At 50.1% G+C, this 27,305-nt stretch overlaps 1 protein-coding gene across 1 annotated transcript in view; it reads left to right on the plus strand.

Annotated features, from left to right (window-relative positions):
• The first annotated feature begins 12,774 nt into the window (after positions 1 to 12,774).
• The window catches only part of notch1b (notch receptor 1b), a 112,183-nt gene continuing 97,652 nt past the window's right edge, over positions 12,775 to 27,305 (plus strand). Inside the window, exons 1-2 of the mRNA XM_087998156.1 lie at positions 12,775 to 13,090; positions 21,253 to 21,325. Coding sequence (XP_087854282.1) covers positions 13,042 to 13,090; positions 21,253 to 21,325 — 122 coding nt within the window. The 5' untranslated portion in view covers positions 12,775 to 13,041. The remainder of the gene's footprint in view (positions 13,091 to 21,252; positions 21,326 to 27,305) is intronic.

A 27,305-nucleotide genomic window follows, 5' to 3' on the forward strand; every position in this document is an offset into this window, starting at 1 on the left:
TCAATGAATATGTTTCCCTCTGAGAGCCGGGGAGGGGGGAAGGTAGGTGTAGGGTGATTCATTCATATCGAGAGAGAATGGATCAGAATATCAGGAACTCAGATGGTGAGAGCGGGAGGCAGTGACAGAGAGAACATGGTGATGAGAAGAAAGGAGATATGTGAGGGTCAGAAGAAGGAAGACAGGAAATCTGGGAGAGATTGGAATACCAGCAAACAATAAAACTACATTTCTAAAGCGTCTCTTTCATCCTGATGTTATTCCAAATCACTTCACAGCCAATTAAATACTTTTGAAAATACTGTTAAGTACTGCGGCAATGTAGGAAACCATGAAGATAATTGATGCACAGCAAAATCCAAAAACAGTGACATGATCTCTTCAGTGATGTTGATTGGTGAATTCAATATTGATCACAGAGCAACAGGGGAAACCCCTGTTCCACTCAAAAACAGAAGCTCTGGGACATCTTACAATCCCCGCAGAGGAAGGACAGCATCACTGTGTACCATTGTATCAGAAAGGAAGCACCTCCAACAGTGTAGCACTCACACATCATTGTCGAACTGTCGGAGGGTCAGTCCTGAGGGAGTGCCGCACTGTCGGAGGGTCAGTGCTGAGAGATTGCTGCACTGTCAGAGGGTCGTTGCTGAGGGAGCGCTGCACTGTCAGAGGGTCGTTGCTGAGGGAGCGCTGCACTGTCGGAGGGTCAGCGCTGAGGGAGTGCCGCACTGTTGGAGGGTCAGCGCTGAGGGAGTACCGCACTGTCGGAGGGTCAGTGCTGAGAGATTGCTGCACTGTCAGAGGGTCGTTGCTGAGGGAGCGCTGCACTGTCAGAGGGTCGTTGCTGAGGGAGCGCTGCACTGTCGGAGGGTCAGCGCTGAGGGAGTGCCGCACTGTTGGAGGGTCAGCGCTGAGGGAGTGCCGCACTGTTGGAGGATCAATGCTGAGCAAATGCCGCACTGTTGGAGGGTTCGTGCTGAGGGAGTGCCGTGCTGTCAGAGGGTCAGTGCTGAGGAGTGCCGCATTGTCAGGAGGTCAGTGCTGAGGGAGTGCCGCACTGTCGGAGGGTCAGTGCTGAGGGAGTGCCGCATTGTCAGGAGGTCAGTGCTGAGGGAGTGCCGCACTGTCGGAGGGTCATTGCTGAGGGAGTGCCGCACTGTCAGAGGGTCAGTGCTGAGGGAGTGCCGCAGTGTCGAATGGTCAGTGCAGAGGGAGCGTTGCATTGTCGGAAGGCCAGTACTGAGGTAGCACTGCACTGTCAGGGGGTCAGTGCGGAGGGAGCACCACAATTTCAGAGGGTCAGTGCTGAGGGAGTGCCGCACTGTCGGATGGTCAGTGCTGAGATTGTGCCGTACTGTCGGAGGGTCAGTGCTGAGGGGATGCCGCATTGTCGGAGGGTCAGTGCTGAGGGAGTACCGCACTATCGGAGGGTCAGTTCTGAGGGAGTGCTGCACTTTCGGAGGGTCAGTCTTTCAGATGGGTTGTTAAACCACTTTCCATCTATTCTGTCAGTTCAATGTGGAAGATTCCATGACAGTATAAAACAAAGTGAGCAAAGTTCACCTTATTGTCTAGACCCATCCGAACACCAACATCAAAGGAGCTGACATGACCCAGAAATTATAGGGTTCCTGTTTGTGGGAGCTTGCTGTGCGCTTAACAGCTGCTGTTTTCATCATTACAACTACAGCAACACCTTCAGAAATATTTCTTTGGTTATAAAGTACTGTGTGACGATTACTCATTAATATGTAAACAGATTAAGGAATGCTTTGAAATGCTCCAAAACTTACTGCCCACAGCGCCCCACCCTCTCCCACACACCCAGACCCCACATCCCCTCACCAAACCCCACCCCTACCCCACACAGTCCCACCCCTCCCCCACACAGTCCCACCCCTCTCCCACACACCCAAACCCCACATCCCCTCACCAACCTCCACCCCTCCCCCACACAGTCCCACCCCTCTCCCACACACCCAAACCCCACATCCCCTCACCAAACCCCACCCCTACCCCACACAGTCCCACCCCTCCCCCACACAGTCCCACCCCTCTCCCACACACCCAAACCCCACATCCCCTCACCAACCCCAACCCCACCCCCAAACAGTCCCACCGATCTCCCAGACACAGGCCCCGCATCCCCTCACCAATCCCCACCCCTCCCCCACACAGTCCCACCCCTCTCCCACACACCCAGACCCCACAGCCCCTCACCAACCCCCAGCCCTCTCCCACACACCCAGACCCCACATCCCCTCACCAATCTCCACCCCTCTCCCACACAGTCCTACCCCTCTCCCACACACAGACCCCCGCATCCCCACACCAACACCCACCCCTCCCCCACACAGTCCCACCCCTCTCCCACACACACAGACCCCGCATCCCCTCACTAACCTCCACCCCTCCCCCACACAGTCCCACCCCTCTCCCACACACCCAGACCCCACATCCCCTCACCAACCCCCACCCCTCTCCCACACACCAAGACCCCACATCCCCTCACCAATCTCCACCCCTCTCCCACATACCCAGACCATGCATCCCCTCACTGATCTCCACCCCTCTCACACACACCCAGACCCCACATCCCCTCACTAACCCCCACCCTTCTCCCACACACCCTGACCCACATCCCCTCACCAACCCCCACCCCTGTCCCACACTGTCCTACCCTTCTCTCATACACCCAGACCCCACATTCCCTCACCAACCCCCACCCCTCTCCCACACAGTCCTACCCCTCTCCCACACACACAGACCCCGCACCCCCTCACCAACTCCCACCCCTCCCCCACACAGTCCCACCCCTCTCCCACACACCCAGACTCCACATCACCTCACCAACCCCCACCCCTCTCCCAGACACCCAGACCCCACATCCCCTCACCAATCTCCACCCCTCTCCTACATACCCAGACCATGCATTACCTCACTGATCTCCACCCCTCTCCCACACACCCAGACCACGCATCACCTCACCAATCCACACCCCTCTCCAACACACCCAGAGCCCGCATCCCCCCATCAATCCCCACCCCTCTCCCAAACACCCAGACCCCACATCCCCTCACCAACCCCCACCCCTCTCCCACAAACACAGACCCCGCATCCCCTCACCAATCTTCACCCCTCTCCCACACAATCCCACACCTCTCCGACACACCCAGACCTCGCATCCCCTCACCAACTCCCACCCCTCTCCCACATACCCATACCCCGCATCCCCTCACCAGGTCCTACTCTCTCCCACACAGTCCCACCCCTCATCCACACATCCAGACCCTGCATCCCCTCACCAACCCCTACCCCTCTCCCACACTGTTCTACCCCTCTCCCACACACCCAGAACCCACATCCCCACACCCAGCTCCCACCCCTCCCCCACACAGCCCCACACCTCTACCACACACCCAGACCCCACATCCCCTCACCAACCCCCACCCCTCTCCCACTCACCCAGACTCCGCATCCCCACACTAACCTCCACCCCTCTCCCACACACCCAGACCCCGCATCTCCTCCCCAGCTCCCACCCCTCTCCCACCTCCATGTGAGATTCTCATTGTGGCTGAGATGGGACATTATCCAGACAACTGTACATCACTTGAATAAACATCTAAAATCTTTCTCTTTGCGTTGTGAGGTAAGGAGAATTGTTTTAATCACCTTTGAAGTTAATCAAAGAATTGGCAGATTAAGTTATGAAGAATGCAAATAGATCTTTAAATAAATCTATGTATACTCTTTGAATTCTCCCCTGAAAACCGCACTGACCCCCCAGCTGGGTACGGCTCCCACACGCACTGACTCTCACTGGGGTATAGTCCCACACACACTGACTCTCACTGGGGTACGGCTCCCACACGCACTGACTCTCACTGGGGTATAGTCCCACACACACTGACTCTCACTGGGGTATAGTCCCACACACACTGACTCTTACTGGGGTACAGTACCACATGCAATGTCTCTCACTGGGTCACCTGACATTATTTGAGGAAGCTGTTAGGTTTGCAGGAATATTGTTAGAATATTAATCTAAGGTGTCAGGTAATATCCCAAGGGCTTGGGTTCATCGCTTCCCACGGCAGATGTTTGAATTTGACTTTAATTCAAAAAAAGTTAGAATAAAGAATATAATAATGACCATAAATCCATTGACATGAAAGCCCATCTTGATTCACTCATGTACTTCAGGGAAGGCAATTTGTTATTTTTGCCTGGTCTAACCTACATGTGACTTCGGACCCATAACAATGCGGTTGACTTTTCATGTCCCTTACACCCACATCCTGCGAATGAATGATGAAAAAACACTTGGTTGATTGAATTGCCCTCAGGAGGTGGTGGTGATCTGCATACATTAACTGCTGCTGATGGCATTGACACCATTTCATTGTCATTTCTGGGTCCAACTTTGCTGCAGATTTGTTGATGCGGTGTAACCTCTGGATCATGCTTCCTTCTGTAAAATACATCAGTGAGCCAGATTGTACTTTACGATGATCTAAGGCCACTTTTCCTGTGTATTCTTTCCCCAGATTTCTGGCCCAATGGCAGTTGAGTAATTTGGGGTTTCCGGAGTTTTGTCTCAATTGCACACAGGTGCACACCTCATGTACCTGACTGTAATTATTCTGATAGCTAGAAAACCTGCAGCAACTCGTTCTGACCATTAATCCTTCCATTGAGACACTCAACCATCAGGGACATGTGCTGGCATGATCTTCACACAGTTATCAAAACTTTATATCAAAATAATCACCCTCCTCGTTTTCTCAAAACTCCACTCTCCAAGCCTGTGGTGGAATATCAAAGAGGGAGTGGATTTACAGAATAAAGGTTGTTCATTTCTAACTGAGATGTGAAGGAATTTCTTCCCTCAAAGTGTAGCGATTGTCTGACATTTTCTGCCCTGGTCAGAAGTGGAGGTAAGATCAGAAAAAAACATTTCAAGAGGACGTAGATAAATGTTTGGAATGTCAAGGAAGGGCCACAAGGAGCTGACATGAGAGGATAGCTGAGGACTGGGGCATGTCAACCATGATCTTAATAAATGGTGGGATAGGATTGAGGGGCAGAATGGCCTACTTATGCTACCATTTCTTATGCTATGGTTGTAGAAGACCTCAGAGAAACCTGGAGTTTGGTATACAGTCAATATGCTCATTTTAGAAAGGATACAATTGCCTTAGAAGCAGTTCCGAGGAAATTCTTGGGATGAGGGACATATCTAATGAGGAAAGATTGTGTCAGTTGGGTCTGTAGTGGAATGAGTGGTGATCTCGTGGAGACATACAAGACTGTGAGATGCATTTTAAATATAGGAGGGTCTTCAGTTGAAGACAGGGTGAGATTTTCTTTCCCTAGGGTGTTGTTACTTGATGGAATTCTCTACCAGTGCGAACAGCTGTGGCTGAGTCCCTGAATATATTCAAGGCTAGGTTAGAATGGTTTTCATCAAACAGGGGGTCACTGGGAGCACAGAAAACTGGACTTGAGGCCACAACCAATTCAGCAATAATTTTGTTGAACAGCAGAACAGGGCAGAAGGGGTGAATGGCCCACCCCTACTCCTCAATCCGAGGTTCACAGGTGAAGCGACAGGGGTGTAAATTTAATGTAATTCCTATTTTAACCTAAACTATTACTTGCATCGAAACTGCCAAAGAAATGAGCAGTGGCTCAGTGCCTGTACCCTCACTGCTCAGTCAGGAGGTTGTGAGTTTGTTACCTCTCCCCATGTAAACTGGGCGAACACCCCCAGAGGAGTGCTGCACTGTTGAAGAGTCAATGCTGAGGGAGCGCAGCACTGTTGCATTGTCAGTGCTGAGGGAGTGTCGCAGTGTCAGGGGGTCAGTGCGGAGGGAGTGCCACACTGTCAGAGGGTGAGGACTGAGGTAGTGCCACACTATCGGAGGGTCAGTGCTGAGGGAGTGTAGCACTGTCGGAGGGTCAGTGCTGAGGGAGTGTAGCACTGTCGGAGGGTCAGTGCTGAGGAAGTGTAGCACTGTCAGAGGGTCAGTGCTGAGGAAGTGCTGCACTGTTGGAGGGTCAGTGCTGAGGAAGTGCTGCACTGTCGGAGGGTCAGTGCTGAGTGAGAGTCGCACTGTCGGAGGGGCAGTGCCGAAGGAGTGGGCACTGTTGGAGGTTCAGCGCTGAGGAAGCTTTCACTGTCGAAGAGTCAGCGCTGAGGAAATGCTACACTGTCGGAGGGTCAGTGCTGAGGGAGTGCCACACTGTCGGAGGATCAGTGTAGAGGAAGTGCCGCACTGTTGGAGAGTCAGTGCTGAGGAAGTGCCGCACTGTCAGAGGGTGAGGACAGAGGAAGTGCCGCACTGTCTGAGGGTCAGCACTGCGGGAGTGCCACACTGTTGAAGGGTCAGTGCTGAGGGAGTGCCACACTGTCGGAGGGTCAGCGCTGAGGGAATGCCGCTATGTCTGAGGGTCACTCCTGAGGGAGCGCTGCACTGTCGGAGGGGTAGTTCTGAGGGAGTGCCGCACTCTTGGAGGGTCAGCGTTGAGGGAGTGCCGCACTGTTGGAGGGTCAGTGCTGAGGGACAGCCGCATTGTCGGAGGGTCAGTGCTGAGGGAGCGCCGGACTGTCGGAGGGGCAGTTCTGAGGGAGTGCCGCACTGTTGGAGGGTCAGTGCTGAGGGACAGCCGCACTGTCGGAGGGTCAGTGCTGAGGGAGTGCCGCACTAATGGAGGGTCAGTGCTGAGAGAGTGCCGCACTCTTGGAGGGTCAGCGTTGAGGGAGTGCCGCACTGTTGGAGGGTCAGTGCTGAGGGACAGCCGCACTGTCGGAGGGTCAGTGCTGAGGGAGTGCCGTACTAATGGAGGGTCAGTGCTAAGGGAGAGCTGCTCTGTCTGAGGGTCAGTCCTGAGGGAGCGCTGCACTGTCGGAGGGTCAATGTTGAGGGAGTGCCGCACTGTTGGAGGGTCAGCGTTGAGGGAGTGCCGTACTGTCGGAGGGTCAGTGCTGATGGACAGCCGCACTGTCAGAGGGTCAGGACTGAGGGAGTGTCACACTGTTGAAGGGTCAGTGCTGAGAGAGTGCCGCACTGTCAGAGGGTCAGCGTTGAGGGAATGCCACTCTGTCTGAGGGTCAGTGCTGAGGGAGTGCCGCACTGTCGGAGGGGCAGTTCTGAGGGAGTGCCGCACTGTCAGACGGTCAGTGCTGAGGGACAGCTGCACTGTCGGAGGGTCAGTGCTGAGGGAGTGCCGCACTAATGGAGGGTCAGTGCTGAGGGAGAGCTGCTGTGTCTGAGGGTCAGTCCTGAGGGAGCGCTGCACTGTCAGAGGGGCAGTTCTGAGGGAGTGCCGCACTGTTGGAGGGTCAGCGTTGAGGGAGTGCCGCACTGTTGGAGGACCGGTGCTGAGGGTGTCCTGCACTGTTGGAGGGTCAGTGCTGAGGGAGTGCCGCACTGTCAGAGGGTCAGCGTTGAGGGAATGCCACTCTGTCTGTGGGTCAGTGCTGAGGGAGCGCCGCACTGTCAGAGGGGCAGTTCTGTGGGTGTGCCGCACTGTTGGAGGGACAGCATTGAGGGAGTGCCACACTGTCGGAGGGTCAGTGCTGAGGGTGAGCCGCTCTGTCTGAGGGTCAGTCCTGAGGGTGAGCCGCTCTGTCTGAGGGTCAGTCCTGAGGGAGTGCCGGACTGTCGGAGGGGCAGTTCTGAGGGAGTGCTGCACTGTTGGAGGGTCAGTGTTGAGGGACAGCCGCACTGTCGGAGGGTCAGTGCTGAGGGAGTACCGCACTGTTGGAGGGTCAGTGCTGATGGATAGCCGCACTGTCAGAGGGTCAGTGCTGAGGGACAGCCGCACTGTCGGAAGGTCAGTGCTGAGGAAGTGCCGAACTAATGGAGGGTCAATGCTGAGGGTGTGCTGCACTGTTGGAGGGTCAGTGCTGAGGGAGTGCCGCACTGTTGGAGGGTAGTGCTGAGGGTGTGCTGCACTGTTGGAGGGTCAGTGCTGAGGGAGCGCCGCACTGTCGGAGGAGCAGTTCTGTGGGAGTGCCGCACTGTTGGAGGGTCAGCATTGAGGGAGTGCCACACTGTCAGACGGTCAGTGCTGAGGGAGAGCTGCTCTGTCTGAGGGTCAGTGCTGAGGGAGCGCTGCACTGTCGGAGGGTCAGTGCTGAGAGAGTGTCGCACGGTCGGAGGGTCAGCGCTAAAGGAGTGTCGCACTGTCGGATGGTCAATGCTGAGGGAGTGCCACTCTGTCGAAGGGTCAGTGCTGAGGAAGTGTAGCACTGTCAGCGGGTCAGCGCTGAGGGAGTGTAGCACTGTCGGAGGGTGAGGACTGAGGAAGTGCCTCACTGTCGGAGGGTCAGTACTGAAGGAATGCCGTTCTGTCTGAGGGTCAGTGCTAAGAGAGCGTCGCACTGTCAGAGGGGCAGTTCTGAGGGAGTGCCGCATTGTTGGAGGGTCAGCTTAGTGGGAGTGCCGCACTGACGGAGAGTCAATGCTGAGGGAAAGCTGATCTGTCTGAAGGTCTGTCCTGAGGGAGCGCCGCACTATCGGAGTGGCAGTTCTGAGGGAGCGCCGCACTGTTGGAGGGTCAGCGTTGAGGGAATGCCGCTATGTCTGAGGGTCAGTCCTGAGGGAGCACCGCACTGTCGGAGGGTCGGTGCTGAGGGAGTGCCACACTGTCGGAGGGTCAATGCTGAGGGAGAGCCGCACTGCCGGGGGGTCAGCACTGAGTGATTGCCGCACTGTCTGAGGGTCAGCACGGAGGGATTGCCTCACACTCTTGAAGGGTCAGTGCTGAGGGAGAGCCGCACTGTCGAAGGGTCAGTGCTGAGGGAGAGCCACACTGTCGGAGAATCAGTGCTGACGGAGAGCTGCATTGTCGGAGGGTCAGTGCTGAGGGAGTGCCACACTGTCGGAGAATCAGTGCTGACGGAGAGCTGCATTGTCGGAGGGTCAGTGCTGAGGGAGTGCCGCACTGTTGGAGGGTCAGTGCTGCGGGGGTGTCGCACTGTCGGAGGGTCAGCAATGAGGGATTGCCACACTGTCGGAGGGTGAGTGCTGAGGGAGAGCCGCTCTGTCTGAGGGTCAGTCCTGAGGGAGTGCCGCACTGTTGGAGGGTCAGTGCTGAGGGAGTGCCGCACTGTCGGAGGTTCAGTGCTGAGGGAGTGCCGCTATGTCTGAGGGTCAGTACTGAGGGAGTGTCGCACTGTCGGAGGGTCAGTGCTGAGGGAGTGCCGGACTGTTGGAGGGTCAGTGCTGACGAAGAGCCGCATTGTCGGAAGGTCAGTGCTGAGGGAGTGCCGCACTGCCGGAGGTTCAGCGCTGAGGGAATGCCGCACTGCCGGAGTGTCAGCGCTGAGGCAGTGCCACACTGTCAGAGGGTCAATGCTGAGGGAATGTCGCTCTGTCTGAGGGTCAGTGCTGAGGAGGTGCCGCACTGTCGGAGGGTCAGTGCTGAGGGAGTGTAGCACTGTCGGAGGGTGAGTGCTGAGGGAGAGCCGCTCTGTCTGAGTTTCAGTCCTGAGGCAGTGCCGCACTGTCGGAGGGTCAGTGTTGAGGGAGTGCCGCACTGTCGGAAGTTCAGTGCTGAGGGAGTGCCGCTATGTCTCAGGGTCAGTACTGAGGGAGTGCCGCACTGTCGGAGGGTCAGTGCTGAGGGAATGCTGGACTGTTGGAGGGTCAGTGCTGACGAAGAGCCGCATTGTCGGAAGGTCAGTGCTGAGGGAGTGTCGCACTGTCGGAGGGTCAGCGCTAAGGGAGTGTCGCACTGTCGGAGGGTCAGTGCTGAGGGAGTGCCTCACTGTCGAAGGGTCAGTGCTGAGGGAGTGTAGCACTGTCAGAGGGTCAGATCTGAGGAGGTGCCGCACTGTTGGAGGGTCAGTGCTGAGGGAGTGTAGCACTGTCGGAGGGCCAGCGCTGAAGGAGTGTAGCACTGTCGGAGGGTCAGTGCTGAGGAAATGCCGCACTGTCTGAGGATCAGCACGGAGGGAGTCTCACACTGTTGAAGTGTCAGTGCTGAGGGTGTGCCGCACTGTCGAAGGGTCAGTGCTGAGGGAGAGCCGCACTATCGGAGGGTCAGTGCTGAGGGAGTGCCGCACTGTTGGAGGGTCAGTGCTGAGGAAATGCCGCACTATCAGAGGGTGAGGACAGAGGGAGTGCTGGACTGTCGGAGGGTCGGTGCTGAGCAAGTGCCGAACTGCTGGAGGATCAGTGCTGAAAGAGTGCTGCACTGCCAGACGGTCAGCGCTGAGGGAAAGCCGCACTGCTGGAGGGTCAGACCAGAGTGAGACCTGCACTTTGGGAGGGGCAGTGCTGAGGGAGTGTAGCACTGTCAGAGGTTCAGTGCTGAGGGAGTGTAGCACTCTCGGAGGGTCAGTGCTGAGTGAGTGCCACACTGTCAGAGGGTGAGGACTGAGGGAGTGCCACACTGTCCGAGGGACAGTGCTGAGGGAGTGCCGCACTGCCGGAAGGTCAGCGCTGAGGGACTGCCGCTCTGTCGGAGGGTCTGTGCTGAAGGAGTGCCGCACTGTCAGAGGGTCAGCGTTGAGGGAGTGCCGCACTGCCGGATGGTCAGTGCTGAGGAAATGCCGGACTGTCTGGGGGTCAGCACTGAGGCAGTGTCAGACTGTTGGATGGTTAGTCCTGAGGGAGCGCTGCACTGTCGGAGGGTCAGTGCTGTGGGAGTGTCGCACTGTCGCATGGTCTGTGCTGAGGGAGTGCCGCATTGTTGGATGGTAAGTGCTGAGGGAGTGTCGCACTGTCGGAGGGTCAGCACCGTGGGAATGCTACATTGTCGGAGGGTCAGTGCTGAGGGAATGCTGTATTGTTGGTTCAGGGTGAGACATTGAAGCAGCTCCCTCTGACTGTTCTGTCGTTTTGCTCCTTGGGTGGGTAGCTGTCTGGGGTGTTCGGAATGATATTCCTCATCTGTCTGCGACTTTCGAAGGAACGGATTATCTGATCTTATACCTCGTTATTGTTTGTGGGATCTTTCTGTGCGCAAATTGCTCTGGGCAGATGGTTTGGAACAACCTGGCAGTTCATAAGTAAGTCTTACTGTTCCACTGCAGGTGTCACGCTGTAATTAGAGCGTTCCTCTGATCCCTGGTTCATCACACGACCACCTGCTTACACAGGAAAACCCCATTGAGAAGGGAAATATACAAGATAGGATAGAAACATGTGAAAACTGCGGGAGTTGTAAATCAGAAACAAAAACAGAAATTGCTGGAATTGCTCAGCAGGTCTGGCAGCATCTGCGGAGAGAAATCAGGTCCAGTGACCTTTCCGCAGAACTTCAACTTTTCCAGCAATTTCTGTTTTTGATACACGATGGTATGCTTGCCGAGAGAGGGGGTAGAACTACCAGAGAGGCTGAGGGAGTGCCGCACTGTTGGAGGGTCAGCCCTTCATGAATTGTAGATCCTTAAGGTGTGGGATTTGAGAATTTTGAGGGAGGGGTTTATGGGCTGGGGATATGGGCAGTGATTAACCTGTCAAAAAGAAAACCTGGTTCATCAGGGTTTCCATATAAAATATTTCCAGATTAAACAATTAGGGAATGTCCAAAAAATTGGTGAAAAGTTTTGAAAAGGTTTCTAAACTTTTGCAGCATTCGGATGAAGGTAAATTTGATTCTGATTCTGGGGGATTGGAGAGGTCTTGGGGGGAAATGAGGTGGTGTTGGGAGGAATGGGGTGTTGCAGGGGGTAATGGGCTGGTGTGCCCGGGGGGGGGGGGGGGCAGGAATGGGGATGGGGGGAAATGAGGTGGTGTGGGGAGGAATGGGGTGGTGCAGGGGGGGAATGGGTATGTGTGGGGGAATGGGGATGGGGGAATGAGGTGGTGTGGGGGGGAATGGGGTGGTGCAGGGGGGGAATGGGGTGGTGCGGGGGGGGGAATTGGGTGGTGCGGGGGGGGAATGGGGTGGTGCGGGGGGGATGGGGTGGTGAGGGGATGGGGATGGAGGGGAATGGGGTGGTGCAGAGGGGGTAAATGGGGTGGTGCAGAGGGGGGAATTTGATGGTGCGGGGGAGGAATGGGGTGGTTTGGGGGGGAATGGGATGGTGCGGGGGGGGAATGGGGTGGTGGGGGGAATAGGGATGTGGGGTGGATGGGGATGTCGGGGGAATAGGTATGTTGGGGGTGAACGGGGTGGTGCAAGGGGGGAATGGGATGGTGTGGGGGGGGGAATGGGGATGTGTGGAGGGAATGGGGTGGTGAGGGGGGAATGGGGATGTGGAGGGAATGGGGTGGTGTGGGGGGGCAATGGGGATGTGGGGGGAATGGGAATGTGGGCAGAATGGGGATGTGGGGGAATGGGGATGTGGTGGGGAATGGGGATGTGGGGGGAAGGGGATGTGGGGTGGGGAATGGGGATGTGGGGGAAATGGGAATGTGTGGGGGAATGGGAATGTGGGGAGAATAGGGATGTGGGGGGGAATGAGGATGTGGGGGGAATGGGGATGTGGGGGGGAATGAGGATGTGGGGGGAATGGGGATGTGGGGGGGGGGAAGGGGATGTGTGGGGGGAATGGGAGTGTGTGTGGGGGGGGAAGAATCTCGATGGCTACGGGTCCATCTGCCCAGCATTACCCCCCTCCCGTACACACAAGCCCATAGACATGCACACACACATACACACACAGCCCCTGGGTCAGGGAGCTCTCTGTTTGATATAAACCTCGAGTCTCCGCCCACCTCCGGGGGGAGGGAGAGGGACTCCCGGAGAAGTTTCTGTCTCTGTCTCTGTATCTGTCTCAGTCTCAGTCTCAGTGCGGGCGGTACCGCTTTCAGAAGAGCAGCTCCGAGTGGAGTGCAGTTATTGGCACCCCCCGCTCGGGGCAGGACCTGGAACAGATCCCGAGCCGCCAGCAGTTCCCTCTCTGTCGCTCACTTTCCAAACTCAGCGCGCCGTCCGCTCCCTCCGGGATTTACAGCAGCAGCAGCCCCTGGATTGCCGGTTACTCTCTAACCTGCCGGATTTATGATCTGTCCGAAAGGAATATCTCGTGGATTGAAGGAAAGAGAGAGATCTCCCTGATCCTGGACTGGAGGAATGTTTGGATTGAGTTTGTGTCTCATTTTACTGCCAGCCTTTCTCTCAGGTAGGAGTCCTGGGGGTGGGGGTTTGGTAAGGGCTAGGATCCCGGGACACACATTCGAACTTGGGGAGAACGTTTTCTTTATTCGGATCCGGGGAGACACTGGTTTCCGTTACTGGGAACTGGAGTTTTGAAAGTTTCAGCGCCTTCTGTTCAAGTTTGGACTCAGAGGAGATGGCCATAGGAGAGAGTCCCGTCCTCTCCTCTCCGCCCTCCTCTGCCCCTTCTCCCACTCCCACTACCCAGGGATCACAGACAAACGGCTCTCCTTCCAACCGCCTTCCTTCCTAACCCCGAGTTGGTAGAAGTTGCACTTCACCATCTCTGTGCCGTGTGAGAGGATGTTGCTGACGCACTGAACCCTGTGGTCTGACTGTACACAGGGGACTGAGAAGGAGAGAGACAGACTGAGACGGGGGTGGGGGGAGAGAAAGACTGAGAGGGAGAGAGACTGAGACAGAAAGACTGAGATAGAGAGACTGAGGGGGAGCGAGAGAGAGAGAGAGAGTCTGAGGGTTGGAAAGAGAGACTGACAAAAAGAGACATTGAGGGATAGATTGAGGAAAAGGCCAAGGGAAAGACTGAGGGAGAAATGGAGGCAGAGACTGGGGCAAAAGAGAGACTGAGGGAGTGAGGAAGAAAATTATTCAGGAGAGACTGTGATTGAGAAATCTGGGGCTTTTCCTGACTGAATGTTGCTTCTCTGATTTTTCTGGTTCACAATTATGACACTCAGAATGATCAAACTACTTGTATTTCTGATTTGGAGGAGCCAAATTTGGACTGGGGTGGACAAAGTTAAAAATCACACAACACTAGGTTATAGTCCAACAGGTTTAATTGGAAGCACTAGTTTTCAGAGCGCTGGTCCTTCATCAGGTAGTTGTGAACAGTACTTCGATAGCTAGTGCTTCCAAATAAACCTGTTGGACTATAACCACTTGTTGTGTGATTTTATACTTGCATTTCAATATTGTTAGGCTAAATATCCAATCTCCAGGTTTTAGAACATAGCCCCTGACCCCTGGGATATGAACCACACAGTTCAGTCTGTAGAACATGACACTGGTCTTCAGAATGGGGAGCACACTACAGTGTCCAGGCTAGAAAACAAATTATCCCCTGATTAACCAGAGTCTGCAACACACCCTGGGTCTGACTCTAAAACATTGCCAATCCTCAGTCTCTCAAACATGATCTAGTCTGACTGTGACCCAAGAACATGAGCCTGACCCCATGCCCCCCAGTGTCTAGAACAAAGCCACTCAACTCCAGAACATAATTAACCCAAGACTCTAGAACAGGCTACCCAGGCTACCCAGATTCTGGAGCATGACCCTTACCACCCCCTTGATGTGACCTGTATTCACCAAGCTTTGGAACACAAACATCCCAAAGCTGACTGAACCTGGAACAAGTGAATGATCTCCAGATGGTAGACTTTATCCACAGACATACAAATTGGAATCCATTCCCCAAGCTCTGGGACGTGACTGTAAAATAAAACAAAGAACTATTGACACTGAAGATCTGAATTAGATAAAAACAGGAATTGCTAGAGAAACTCATCAGTTCTGGCAGCATCTGTGGCGAGAGAAAGAGTTTTTTATAGATATTTTTATTGGAAATTTAACATTTTTACAAGTTTACAAAAATAAACAAAAATCTCAAGTACAAACATTGATATACAATTAAATCTTAAATAAATAATAACCAAAATTTAACAAAAAAAACCGAGAGAAAAAAAACAAAACTCAACTAACTGCTAATCTAACCGAGAGAAACAGAGTTAATGTTGTGACTTCTGAAGAAGGGTCACCGGACTTGAAATATTAACTTTGTTTTCTGTTGCTGCCAGGCCTGCTGTGTTTCTTCAGCAATTCCTTTTCTTGTTTGTTTCTGGAAAATCCCCCCCCCCCCACCCCCCATTCCTCAAACTCTAGAACCTAATCCCAATTTTGTAGACTCTAGACCACAATTCCCCAGGCTCTAGAACTCAAAGACCATTCTTCAGACTCTGGTACGTGACCCCTATTACCCAGAATCGGGAACTCAAATGGCACCATATGCTTCCCACCCACTGCCAACTACCCCCCCCCCCTCCCAACTCCCCACCACCACCACCACCACCCCCACTCGCAGTTGTAGAACTCAAAATCCTATTCTCCAGACTCTGGAACATGACCCAATTCTCCAGGCTGTTGAACTCAAATCTTGTCCCTTGGGTTCCAGAACCCAACTCCAGCCCACGTGCGCTAGAATTTGAATCCCACCCTCACTCTCCAGACTTTAGAACCTGAATCTTAATTTTCCAGATTCTAGAACTCACTCCACCCCCATTCTCTAGATTCTACAAGACCTCTGAATTTTTAGATGGCTGACATTACATCTTCCCAATCTTCATGAAATTCAACTTGGGCAAAACTCTGCTACCTGCACCCTAAATCACACCAAGTCCCATTCACTTCACTATGAGCTCCCATGTTTGCTGACCTGCACTATCTCCAAGTCCAACAGCATCTTCATATAAAATTCTCCTCTTCATTTCAAATCCCTTCCTGGCCTTCACCCCTCTCTATTTCTGTCACTTACAGACCACAAGCTTCCAATAAACAGGCCATATAAATGCAATGTGTTTTCAAGGTTGGGCTGGGGGATGTGAATGGGAAGGATATCTTACTCCTCCCAGAAAGATGGGATTGTTCCAGTTTCTCTGTGCTTTTTTTTAAACCTTATTTAATTCAGTGTTAACTCTGCATGATAGTTGACAATATTTTGACCAAATATTGTGTGTCTCTGTGTGTATGAATGTCTGTCTCTGTGTGCATGTGTGTGTACAAGTGTTTGTTTGTGTGTATGATTGCATGTGTGTTTGTGTATATGGGTGTTTGTCTGGGAGTATGTGTGTGTGAGTGTGTATGTGTTTGTATGCCTGTCTGTGTGTGTATATGAGTGTTTGTGTGTATGTATAAGTATTTATCTGTGTGTATTTTGTGAGAGTGCACGTGTGTCTCTGAGTGTGTGTGTTTGTGTGTGTCTGTCCATGTTTATGAGTGTTTGTGTGTGTGCACATGTGTGTCTCTCTGTGTAAGTTCATGTGTCTGTCTATCTGTTCGTGTCACTGCTTTACCCGTCACTGACTAACTTGTGGCTCTCCTTTGCACGCGAGTGTGGGTTTTCTTTCCTCTTGTTGTGACCTTAAAGCTGTCACGTGGGACTCTGTGTCAACCTCATGTCAATATCTAGACCATTATGTAGCAGCAATTGCTGTTCAGGGCAGATGGTGGACAAAATTTACTCGAGCATTGCCAGTCCATGGGTGCCGGTGCATTTGCATGGTACCAGAAAGAAAGTAGGTTTCAGAAGTGTTCTGTTCTGTTTGATAATGGAAGAAGTAGAGCAGGAGCGTGAAACTTGGTGACAGAGCTGTGGATCTGTGTGCCCCCTCAGGGATGCTGTGTAATGTGATTTTCAATACAGCAGTTTCCCCACGCCCTCCCTTTCCTGTCTCAATGATTATGTCATGGGCAGTTCAGACCATTATCTATTATCTCCCCATGTGGTCGGTCGCCTTTGTAATAATCCTCCCAGATATGATAACTGCTGATTTGGCCTCTCTCTGATTCTTTGAGAATTGGCACTCATTCATGGCTGTTGAACTAACCCAGGAGCTCCCAGATACCCAGTCCCACAGTATAACAGGCAGGGTCCAAATTAACCTCAGTGCCTTTTGATCAGGGTACAAGCACCAAGCCAGGGTCTGAACACCAGTCTAGAGAGTTGAAGTCTCTCTCTGTCTCTGTCTTTCCCGTATATCTGTCTCTCTGTTTGTCTCTGTCTCTGTATCTCCATGTCCCCATCCCTCTGTATGTCTCTCCTCTGTCTGCCTCTCTGGACCTCTATTTCTTCCCTCTCTATCTCCTGTGTGTCTCTGTCTCTCTATGCCTCTCTCTCTGTCTCTGTGTATGCCTCTGTTATTCTGTCTCTCTCTCTGTCTGTTTCTTTGCACCTCTGTCCCTTCCTGTGTCTCTGTCTCTCTGAGTCTCTATCTCTTGTGTCCCTGTCTCTCTTTGTCTCAGCTTGAGTTAGGATGTGTATATCTGCCTCTGTGTGTATATGTCGGTGTGTATCTCTGTATTGCAGTCTTTTTGCCAGTTTATCTATGTGTTTCACTATCTCTGTCTGTGCATCTGCTTCTGTGTCTGTCCATATCTGTATTGGTCTGTGTGACAGCAAATGTTCCCGAGGAGAAGTGGATGAGAGAGCCTGCAGAAAGTGATCTCAGGGATGGGGAAGAAGATCAATGAGGGGAGAACTCACAGTGATGGGGAGAATCCGACAGAAAGATGAGGAGAATTGGTTGCTGGGTGAGTGATGTGGGAGGAGAGGAGGAGTGGGTGGGAACATGGAAAGGAGATCCCTGTACAAACAATCTCCATCCCATCCTGTCCTCCCATGAGTTTATCAGCATTGAAAAGCAGATGTGTGGGAGCTGCTGACATTCATGAAATGAGCTATCTCTCATTCACAAAAGAATGACATCCCTCAGGATTATTATAATATATACCAGGTCCACAGATAATGGAAACTCATCAATGCCTCCACAAAAATAAATCAAAATGAATCACTTGGTTTGCTGCTTGTTGCTGTAGCTGTGATTGGAGATGGGTCTGACTGAGTCCCATCTGGGACTAGGAAACACGATTGTGTCTGACTTTGGAATCCAGTAGCCAGGAAACCTAGGATTGCTCTTTTGTTGATTTATTCTCTAAGAATAAGAGTGTGTGAATTCTGAATCTCAGGGAATGTGAGTTCAAACCTCATTGAGAAATTGTAACAGAGTTGGAATTGGCCAAATAGGTGAATAAAACCACATGATAATCATTGGGGCTCAATAAAAGTGACCTCAAAGCTGTCAGCTTATGTGAATGGGTAATTAATGTCTTGTAACCATAGTAACCTGTGGCCTCTCTGTGGATTGGCACTGTATGTGACCAATGGTCTATCCACTACATTTTTAGGGTCACTCAAGGTAGATAATAAAACTTGTCTTTGCCAGAGACACCCACAGCCCCAGACTGATAAAAGAAAAATCATTTTTCTTTGTCCCCAAATTGAGAGGGATTTGCAAATCCCACTTAATCACATGAAGTGCATGTCACTAAAACAGGCCATTCAGCCCATCTACTTCACACTGAAAAAGCCTTTCCCCAGCTCCCTTCATCATACCTGATCACAATATCCTCCTGTATTTATCCAGTTTATCCTTACCTGTATTGATACCATTCCCCTCGAGCACTTCTTGTGGTGAACGAAGTTCACTTTCTCCCCACTTTCTGGGAGGTAAGATATTTCTCCGGGGTTCGTGATTGGATTTGTTAGTGACTATATGATATTAATGCTCATTAGCTCTGGTTGCTCCCACAAGTGGAAACATCTTGAGGTCAAGCCTGTCAAGACCCCCATCGAAGTCACCCCTCAGCCTCTCTTTATGACAAGGATAGGCTAACACCAGCTACAGTCGATCACTTTTCACTGTCATTGCTTTCCTCTCCTTCAGAAAGTGAAGGGGTTGGACATGGACTGAGATCGGGTGATTGACAAGTTTGAACAGTGTTTGGTGATGTGGACAATCATCAGCTGGCAGGATCCTGTACTAAATGCCCAGAATGTAGGAGAATTGCTAAACAGCGACAGGGAATGATTTGCAAAGAGCTCCCCAGCCCTCCATCTCTATCTGCCTGTTCTCTTTGTTCAGCAGATAGACCCCTGATACACAGCTGTCACCAGTTCCCACACACGGGGCACTGGCTCTTCAGGGACAATACTGAACACACACAGCAGAGTCACAGGATCGACAGCAGCAGGTCACCAGTCAGTGCGAACAGGTTTCATAACCCTCAGGGAATCGGAAACTATCCCTTCCACAAATATGACAGTTATATGATTCAGGTTCAAATGAGAAAATATTTCAAATAAACATTCTTCTTCATCTCTTCTGGACCCACACCTCAGTGAGAGTCAGTGTGTTTAGGAGCTGTACCCCAGTGAGAGTCAGTGTGTGTGGGAGCTTTACCCCAGTGAGAGTCAGTGTGTGTGGGAGCAGAATCCCAGTGAGAGTCAGTGTGTGTGGGAGCTTTACCCCAGTGAGAGTCAGTGTGTGTGGGAGCTGTACCCCAGTGAGGGTCAGTGTGTGTGGGAGCTTTACCCCAGTGAAAGTCAGTGTATGTGGGAGCTTTACCCCAGTGAGGGTCAGTGTGTGTGGGAGCTTTACCCCAGTGAGGGTCAGTGTGTGTGGGAATGTATCCCAGTGAGAGTCAGTGTGTGTGGGACTGTACCCCAGTGAGAGTCAGTGTGTTTGGGAGCTGTACCCCAGTGAGAGTCAGTGTGTGTGGGACTGTACCCCAGTGAGAGTCAGAGTGTTTGGGAACTATACCCCAGTGAGAATCAGTGTGAGTGGGAGCTGTACTCCAGTGAGAGTCAGTGTGTGGGAGCTGTATCCCAGTGAGAGTCAGTGTGTGGGAGCTGTACTCCAGTGAGAGTCAGTGTGTGGGAGCTGTACCCCAGTGAGAGTCAGTGTGTGGGAGCTGTAGCCCAGTCAGAGTCAGTGTGTGGGAGATGTACCCCAGTGAGAGTCAGTGTGTGTGGGAGCTGTACCCCAGTGAGAGTCAGTGTGTGTGGGAGCTGTACCCAGTGAGAGTCAGTGTGTGTGGGAGCTGTACCCAGTGAGAGTCAGTGTGTGGGAGCTGTACCCCAGTGAGAGTCAGTGTGTGTGGGAGCTGTACCCCAGTGAGAGTCAGTGTGTGTGGGAGCTGTACCCCAGTGAGAGTCAGTGTGTTTGGGAACTGTATCCCAGTGAGAGTCATTGTGTGTGGAAATGTACCCCAGTGAGAGTCTGTGTGTGTGGGACTGTACCCCAGGGAGAGTCAGTATGTGTGAGACTGTACCCCAGTGAGAGTCAGTGTGTGTGGGAGCTGTACCCAGTGGGAGTCAGTGTGTGTGGAGGCTTTATCCCAGTGAGAGTCAGTGTGTGTGAGACTGTACCCCAGTGAGAGTCAGTGTGTTTGGGAGCTGTATCTCAGTGAGAGTCAGTGTGTATGGGACTGTACCCCAGTGAGAGTCAGTGTGTGTGGGAGCTGTACCCCAGTGAGAGTCACTGTGTTTGGGTGCTGTATCCCAGTGAGAGTCAGTGTGTGCGAGAGCTGTACCCCAGTGAGAGTCAGTGTGTGTGGAAGCCATAACCCAGTGAGGGACAGTGTGTGTGGGAGCTGTTCCCCAGTGAGAGTTGTTTGGGTGGGACAGTGCGTGTGGGAGCCATAACCCAGTGAGGGACAGTGTGTGTGGGAGCTGTTCCCCAGTGAGAGTTGTTTGGGTGGGACTGTACCCCAGTGAGAGTCAGTGTGTGTGGGAGTTGTACCCCAGTGAGAGTCAGTATGTTTGGGACTGTACCCCAGTGAGAGTCAATGTGTGTGGGAGCCATACCCCAGTGAGAGTCACTGTGTTTGGGAGCTATACTCCAGTGAGAGTCAGTGTGTGTGGGAGCCGTACCCCAGTGAGAGACAGTGTGTGTGGCACTCTACCCCAGTGAGAGTCAGTGTGTGTGGGAGCTGTACCCCAGTGAGAGTCAGTGTGTGTGGAGCTGTACCCCAGTGAGAGTCAGTGTGTGTGGGAGCTGTACCCCAGTGAGAGTCAGTGTGTGTAGAGCTGTACCCCAGTGAGAGTCAGTGTGTGTGGGAGCCGTACCCCAGTGAGAGTCAGTGCGTGTGGCACTGTACCCCAGTGAGAGTCAGTGTATGTGGGAGCCGTACCCCAGTGAGAGTCAGTGTGTGTGGAGCTGTACCCCAGTGAGAGTCAGTGTGTGTGGGACTGTACCCCAGTGAGAGTCAGTGTGTGTGAATTACTTAAAACTGATACTTTCATCCATTGAGATTAAAAGCTAGTATTTAAATGTGGTTGGAAATCCTATTAGTGTACTCACTTTGAAGTGCAGTCACTCTGATGGAAGTTTTTTTGTGATATCAGACAGGTGTTTTGCTGGGCTTATTCATTCATTGAATGGGTGAGGCCTAATTAAAGGGACACTGGCTTTGGATGGAATGTGAATTAAAGGATGTTGTGAATTACTAGCTGCTAAGTCTCTCTCTTTTTCTCTCTCTGTTTGTCAGCTTTGAGGTGCTACACCCCCTGCTCCAACGGGGGCAGGTGTAACAGGAATCCGAATGGTACTGAAGATTGTCTGTAAGTAAAAAGTATTGTTGGTTTGGGGGTATGTTGAATCACTCTGCATTTTATCCCAAGAGTTTCCCTTTCTTTTCCCAGTCATTTCTCTGCCCTACCTTCCCTTTCCCTTCCCTCTTTCCCTGCACCTCAGTTACCATTTCCTTCATTCTCTCTCCTCCTTTCCTCTGGTGTTTGCCCCACGTGCTTCTCTTTTCTGCACTGGGCAGGCACAGTTCTGCGACAGTCCCTGTGCTGTCCTGTAATTATGCTGCTCAGGTGATTTATTTTTGTTTCTGATACAAATATGCCATTGCTGATTGCAGGACTCAGTCTTACACGGATGGTAAGGTGTTTCACTTTAACTTAAGAAGTTACTTTTTGTTTTGAATCTGGCCTCCCTGGGAAGAAGGTGAAAAGTGATCGCGTTCTTTAAAAAGGAATTGGTTGTGGATTTTGAAGGAAGTGCATGCAAAATAGGGGCAGATAGTCACCATTTAGCCCCTCAAGTCTGTTCCAGCCTTCAATAAGATTATGCAAAAAACCCAAAGAGCAACAGATGCTGGAAATCAGAAACAAAAACAGAAATTGATGGAGAAACTCAGCAGGTCTGGCAGCATCTGTGGAGAGAGAAACACAGTTAACATTTCGGGTCCAGTCATCCTTCTTCAGGACAGAAGAACTGGACCTGGAGTGCTAACTCTGTTTGTCTCTCCACAGGTGCTGCCAGACCTGCTGAGTTTCTCCATCAATTTCTGTTTTTGTTTCCATAAAATTACGGCTGATTTATTAGTATTCTGAATTCCACATTCCAATTTGCCCCCAATTACCTTTATCATTCTGTCTAACATGAATCTATCCATCTTAACCTTCAACATATTTAATGACCCACTTCCACCACATTCTGAGGTAGAGAGTCTCAAAGTCACACAAGCTTCTGAGAGAAACATTCCCCTCCTTGTGTCCTGAAAAGGTCACCCCTCATTTTAAAACAATGCCCCCCTGGATCTGGACTGACCCACAAGAGGAAACATCCTTTCCCCAACCATCTTGTCAAGACCTCTCAGCATCTTATAGACTTCCATCAAATCACCCCTCACTCTTCTAAACTTCAGTGGAAACAAGCCCAGCCTGTCCAACTATTCCCCAGACAGCAACACACTCATTCCAGCTCTCAATCTGGGAAACCACTTCTCAACCATATCCAGTACATTTGCATTCTTCTTTAAATCAAGAGATCAAAACTGCACACAATGTTCAAGATGTGACCTTACCGATGCCCTGTATAACTGATGCAAAACCTCCTTACTTTTATATTGCATTCCTCTCATAACAAGTGATAGCTTCCCATTTGTTTTTTTGGTTACTTGCTGTAGTTTCACACTAATATTTTGTAACTCATGCACTCAAACACAGAGATTCCTCTGTACCTTGGAATTCTGCAGTTATTCTCCATTTAAGCAACACTGATTTTTTAAAAAGTCTCCCTTCCTAAGTGAAATATTTGACATTTTCCACACCATACTCCCATCTGCCAGGCTGTTTCCCACTCACTCAGCCTACTTCTATCCGTCTGTAATTTCTTTGTGTCTTCTTCACAACATATTTCTCTACTAATCCTAGTATCATCTGCATTTCTATCCAAAATGTTATCCCTACCCCATAACATTTTATTTTCCAAAGTAACTTTATCGAATGTTTTCTGGAGATCCAACTCCAGTGTAACTCCAGGCTCTCCTTTATCTATAACACATGTTACTCTTTCAAATTACTCCAATAAACTGCTACTTTTCAGTCTGATGGAGTGTTTCCTGAATCAAGGGAAGTTTGAAAAGTTAACACCAACTATCTCCTACCTCAGTATACCTCTTTCATAAACTGAGGACAATGTCCATTTGGACCCAAAGATGTGTCAGCCACAGCTCCACCTGTTTGATCAGCACCACTTCCCTTGTGATTGGACTTTCTCTAAGATCCTGTCTCCTTCCCCACCTCCTGGTTTACAGCTACTCCTGGAATGGGCTTTGATAATGAAGACAGAAACTCATTCAGCTGCCATGTATTTATTATTAACTCTCCATTCTCACTCTCTACAAGACCAACATTCACTCTTTTACTTTGTAAATACCTGTTGATATTCTTGCCATTTCTTTATACACCTCCAGTTACCTTCCCCTTTCTAACTTTCTCATCTTGATTAACCTTCCAGTTATTCACTGCCATATTCTGAGCAGTCACCTGATCTTACACTCACCTTTGCACAGTTTTATGAGTTTTCCATAAATTTGATGCTGACCAGGATTTCTTTAGCTAATCATGGAAATTTCTTTATTTATTCATGGGACATGGGTGTTGCTGGCTTTGGCCAGCAGTTATTGGCCATGCCTAATTACCCCTTGAGAAGGTGGGGGTGAGCTGCCTTCTTGAACCGTTGCAGTACATGTGCTGCAAGTTGAGCCACAATGCCCTTAGAGAGGGACTTGCAGAATTTTGACCCAATGACACTGAAGGAAAGGCAATATATTTCCAAGTTAGGATGGTGAGTGGCTTGGAGGGGAATTTGTATATGTTGATATTCCCATGTATTTACTGACCTTGTCCTTTTAGATGGAAGTAATCATGGGCTTGGTAGGTACTGTCTAATTTGGTGAATTTCTGCAGTGCACCTTGTTAGATAGTACACACTGCTGCTACTGAGTGTCAGTTATGGAATAAGTGAATTTTTGTAGATGTGGTGCCTATCAAGTGAGCTGCTTTGTCCTGGATGATGTTGAGCTTCATCAGTATTGTTGGAGCTGCACCCATCCAGGCAAGTGGGGAGTATTCCATCACATTCCTGACTTGTGCCTTGTAAATGGTGGACAGACTTTGGGGAGTCAGGAGGTGAGTTATTCACAGCAATGTTACTCAGCTCTGATCTGCTGTTGTAGTTACTGTTTATGTGGTGAGTCCAGTTATCCTTTCTGGTCAATGCTAACCTTCAGGATGTGGGGGACTCAGTGATGGTAACAGCATTGAATGTCAAGGGACAGTGATTAGCTTGTCTGTTATTGGAGATGGTCATTGCCAGGTATTTATGTGGCATGAATGTTCCAAGCCTGGATATTTTCTGGATGTTGTTGCATTTGAACATGGACGGCCTCAGGATCTGAGGAGTCGCTAAAAGTGCTGAACATTGTGCAATCATGAGTGAACATCCCCACTTCAGACCTTGTGATGGAGGGAAAGTCATTGATGAAGCAGCTGAAGATGGTTGGGCCTAGGACACTACCATGAGGAAGTTGAACCTTCTCTTGAAAATTTTTCTTTATAGTTAGAATATACTTAGAGTATTCTGGAATATTCTCTTAAATATGCATCTATCAATCTGACCTAGCACCCCAGTTCACTTTAGCTAGCTCAGCTTTCATGCCTACATATTTGCCCTTATGAAGCTTAAAATATTGCCCTTTGACCCTAACTTCTCCCTTTAAAACTGAATGCAAAATTCAATCTTATTGTGATTGCCATTTCCCAGGGTGTGCTTTTCATTTGAGATTATTCATCTATCCTGTCACATTACACAATATCTTGTCTAATAGAAGCAGCTTTCTGATTGGTTCCAGAATGTGTTGCTGTAAGAAACAATCTTGAAATCTTTATGAATTCCAAATCCAGGCTATTACTGCCAACTTTATTTTTCTGGTTTACACATGGATTAAAGTCACCCCATGATTATTGCTATCCTTTTACCAGAACCACTCAGTTTGTTTGTTTTGTATGCCCTATGCTGGTTACAGTTAGGGACGTATACAGCATATCCACAAGCGATTTATTTCACTAGCATTCCTCATTTCCTCCCAAACAGATTCTATATCCTGAACTCATGAACCAACATCATCCTCAAACATTGCACGTATGTTGTCCTTTATTAACAGTGCTACCCTTCCAGCTTTACAGAGCTTCTTATATTTCTTGGAAGTCATATACTCTTCAATAATCAAGACTCAATCTTTATCACCCTGAAGCCATGCCTCCAATGTCTATCACTCACATTCATTTCCTTCAATGTGCGCTATCATTACTTTGTAATGAAGGCTATGCACATTCAGATACAGAGCTTTTAGTTTTGTCTTTTTGTTATCTTTGTAACATCTAATCTTGATTGTGCATTCCAAGATTTTCTCTCTGCTCTTTGAGTCATTCTCTGACCCGCGTTTCCAATTTTACTATTTACCTCTCTTACCTTGTCCTTACTCTTTGATTTGCCAGAGCTTTCCACATCTGATCCTTTGCACCCACTCTTTAGTTTAAAGTCCTCTCCACTCCCATAGGTCTGTGGTTCACAAGAACAGTGGCCAGTTACATTCAGGTGTAGATTGACAGCCCCCACTTCTCCCATGCCAGTCTTTGAGCCATGTATTTATCTGTCTAATTTTACATACCCAATACCAATTGGGGCTGAGGTAATAATCCAGAATTTAGATTCTGACTTTTAATTTACAACCTAGTTCCTCATAACTCTCTGTATAGAACCTTTTTCCTAGTTCTGCCTATGTCATTGGTGGATATATGGACCACAACCATGGGATCCTCCCCCTCTTGCTGCAAGTTCCTCTCTGACACTAAGCAAATGTCCTGAGCGTGACCCTTGTTCTAGACGCACAATACGGCCATTTAGACTTTTGCTCTTTGCTGCAGAGAATCGTGCCAATCCTTCTGACTGTACAATCACCTGCTACAATTACATTCCTCGTGGTTCCCGCCACTTGAATGGTTCTCAGTAACATGTTTAGTTTACACAGCCCCTCTGTAACCCTCATCTCATCCAAACAGGCCAAGAGAACCTCAAATCTATTAGGCAATTACAAAGGCTGATGCTCTTGCAGTCCTGACCTCTGTGTCCTGTTACCCACCTCACTCAAAGTTTCATCCACCCATCGTATCTCCAAACAAAGAATCCAGGTTACCATCCCCCTGCAAAGCCTGTAGTTCAGATCCAGTTCTCAAACTCTGAGCTAAAGCTGCTTGAACTTCAAACACTTCCCACAAAGTTTTTTTATCCTGGCATCCAGAATGTCCCACATGTTTCAGTCTTGATACACCAGGTGAGCTACTATCCTCAATGAATCTGAATCAGTTAGTTAGCTTATTCACTTATTTATTTTCCCTTTTATTTATTCAATCAACTTTTATTAACTTTACTCTCAACTTGTGCACTGTGTTAAAATTGAACAGTAGAAAATCTTAAACCATTTACTAGAGGCTCACAAACCTAGCTCCTTTCTCAAGAGCAGAGCAACAATTAGCTCCAAAGAATCTTGGAACAGGAAGGAAGGAGCAGGTAGAGGTTTCCTTTCAAAGACCTGATACAGTTCTGTAGTGATGTGATTGGACAAATAATCTCTGTGTGTTGTGATTCAATGGAGGCCACTAGAACAGTCGGTTGTGTTGTGAGATTTTGTTAGAAGGACTTTATTACAGGATGGTTTTCTAGGTTGGGCAAGGTTGTCTTGGGCAGAAAGCATTGTTGGTGTTGGAGGGTTGTGGTGTTGGGGTGTTACCATGATTGGTGGATTGAGTTTTATATTTTTTGAATCCTTGATGATGGCGAATGTTCACTTCCAAATTTGTTGGCTTCCTTCCCTCACAGACATTAGTAACCTGCTTGGGTTTTAACGGGGTCTTGGTTGGGCTTTTATTAGTTACCCGGTTGAGCTTTTATTGGTTACTTGGTTGGGTGTTTATCGGTTACCAGGTTGAGTTTTTATTGATTACCTGGTTGGGGTTTTATCGGGGTCCTGGTTAGGTTTTTATCAGGGTCCCAATTGGGTTTTCATTGGGGTCCCTGTTGTGTTTTTATCAGGGACCCGGTTGGGTTTTTATCGGGCTCCCGGTTGGATTTTTATTGGGGTCTCGGTTGGATTTTTATTGGGGTCTCGGTTGGATTTTTATCGGGGTCCCAGTTTGGGTTTTTATCGATTACCTGGTTGGGTTTATATTGGGGTCCCAGTTGGGTTTT

Source organism: Chiloscyllium plagiosum, unplaced genomic scaffold (genome assembly GCF_037043375.1).
Source record: "Chiloscyllium plagiosum isolate Xiang-an unplaced genomic scaffold, Cpla_swu_hap1 HiC_scaffold_21, whole genome shotgun sequence".
NCBI classification, from domain to species: Eukaryota; Metazoa; Chordata; class Chondrichthyes; order Orectolobiformes; family Hemiscylliidae; genus Chiloscyllium; species Chiloscyllium plagiosum.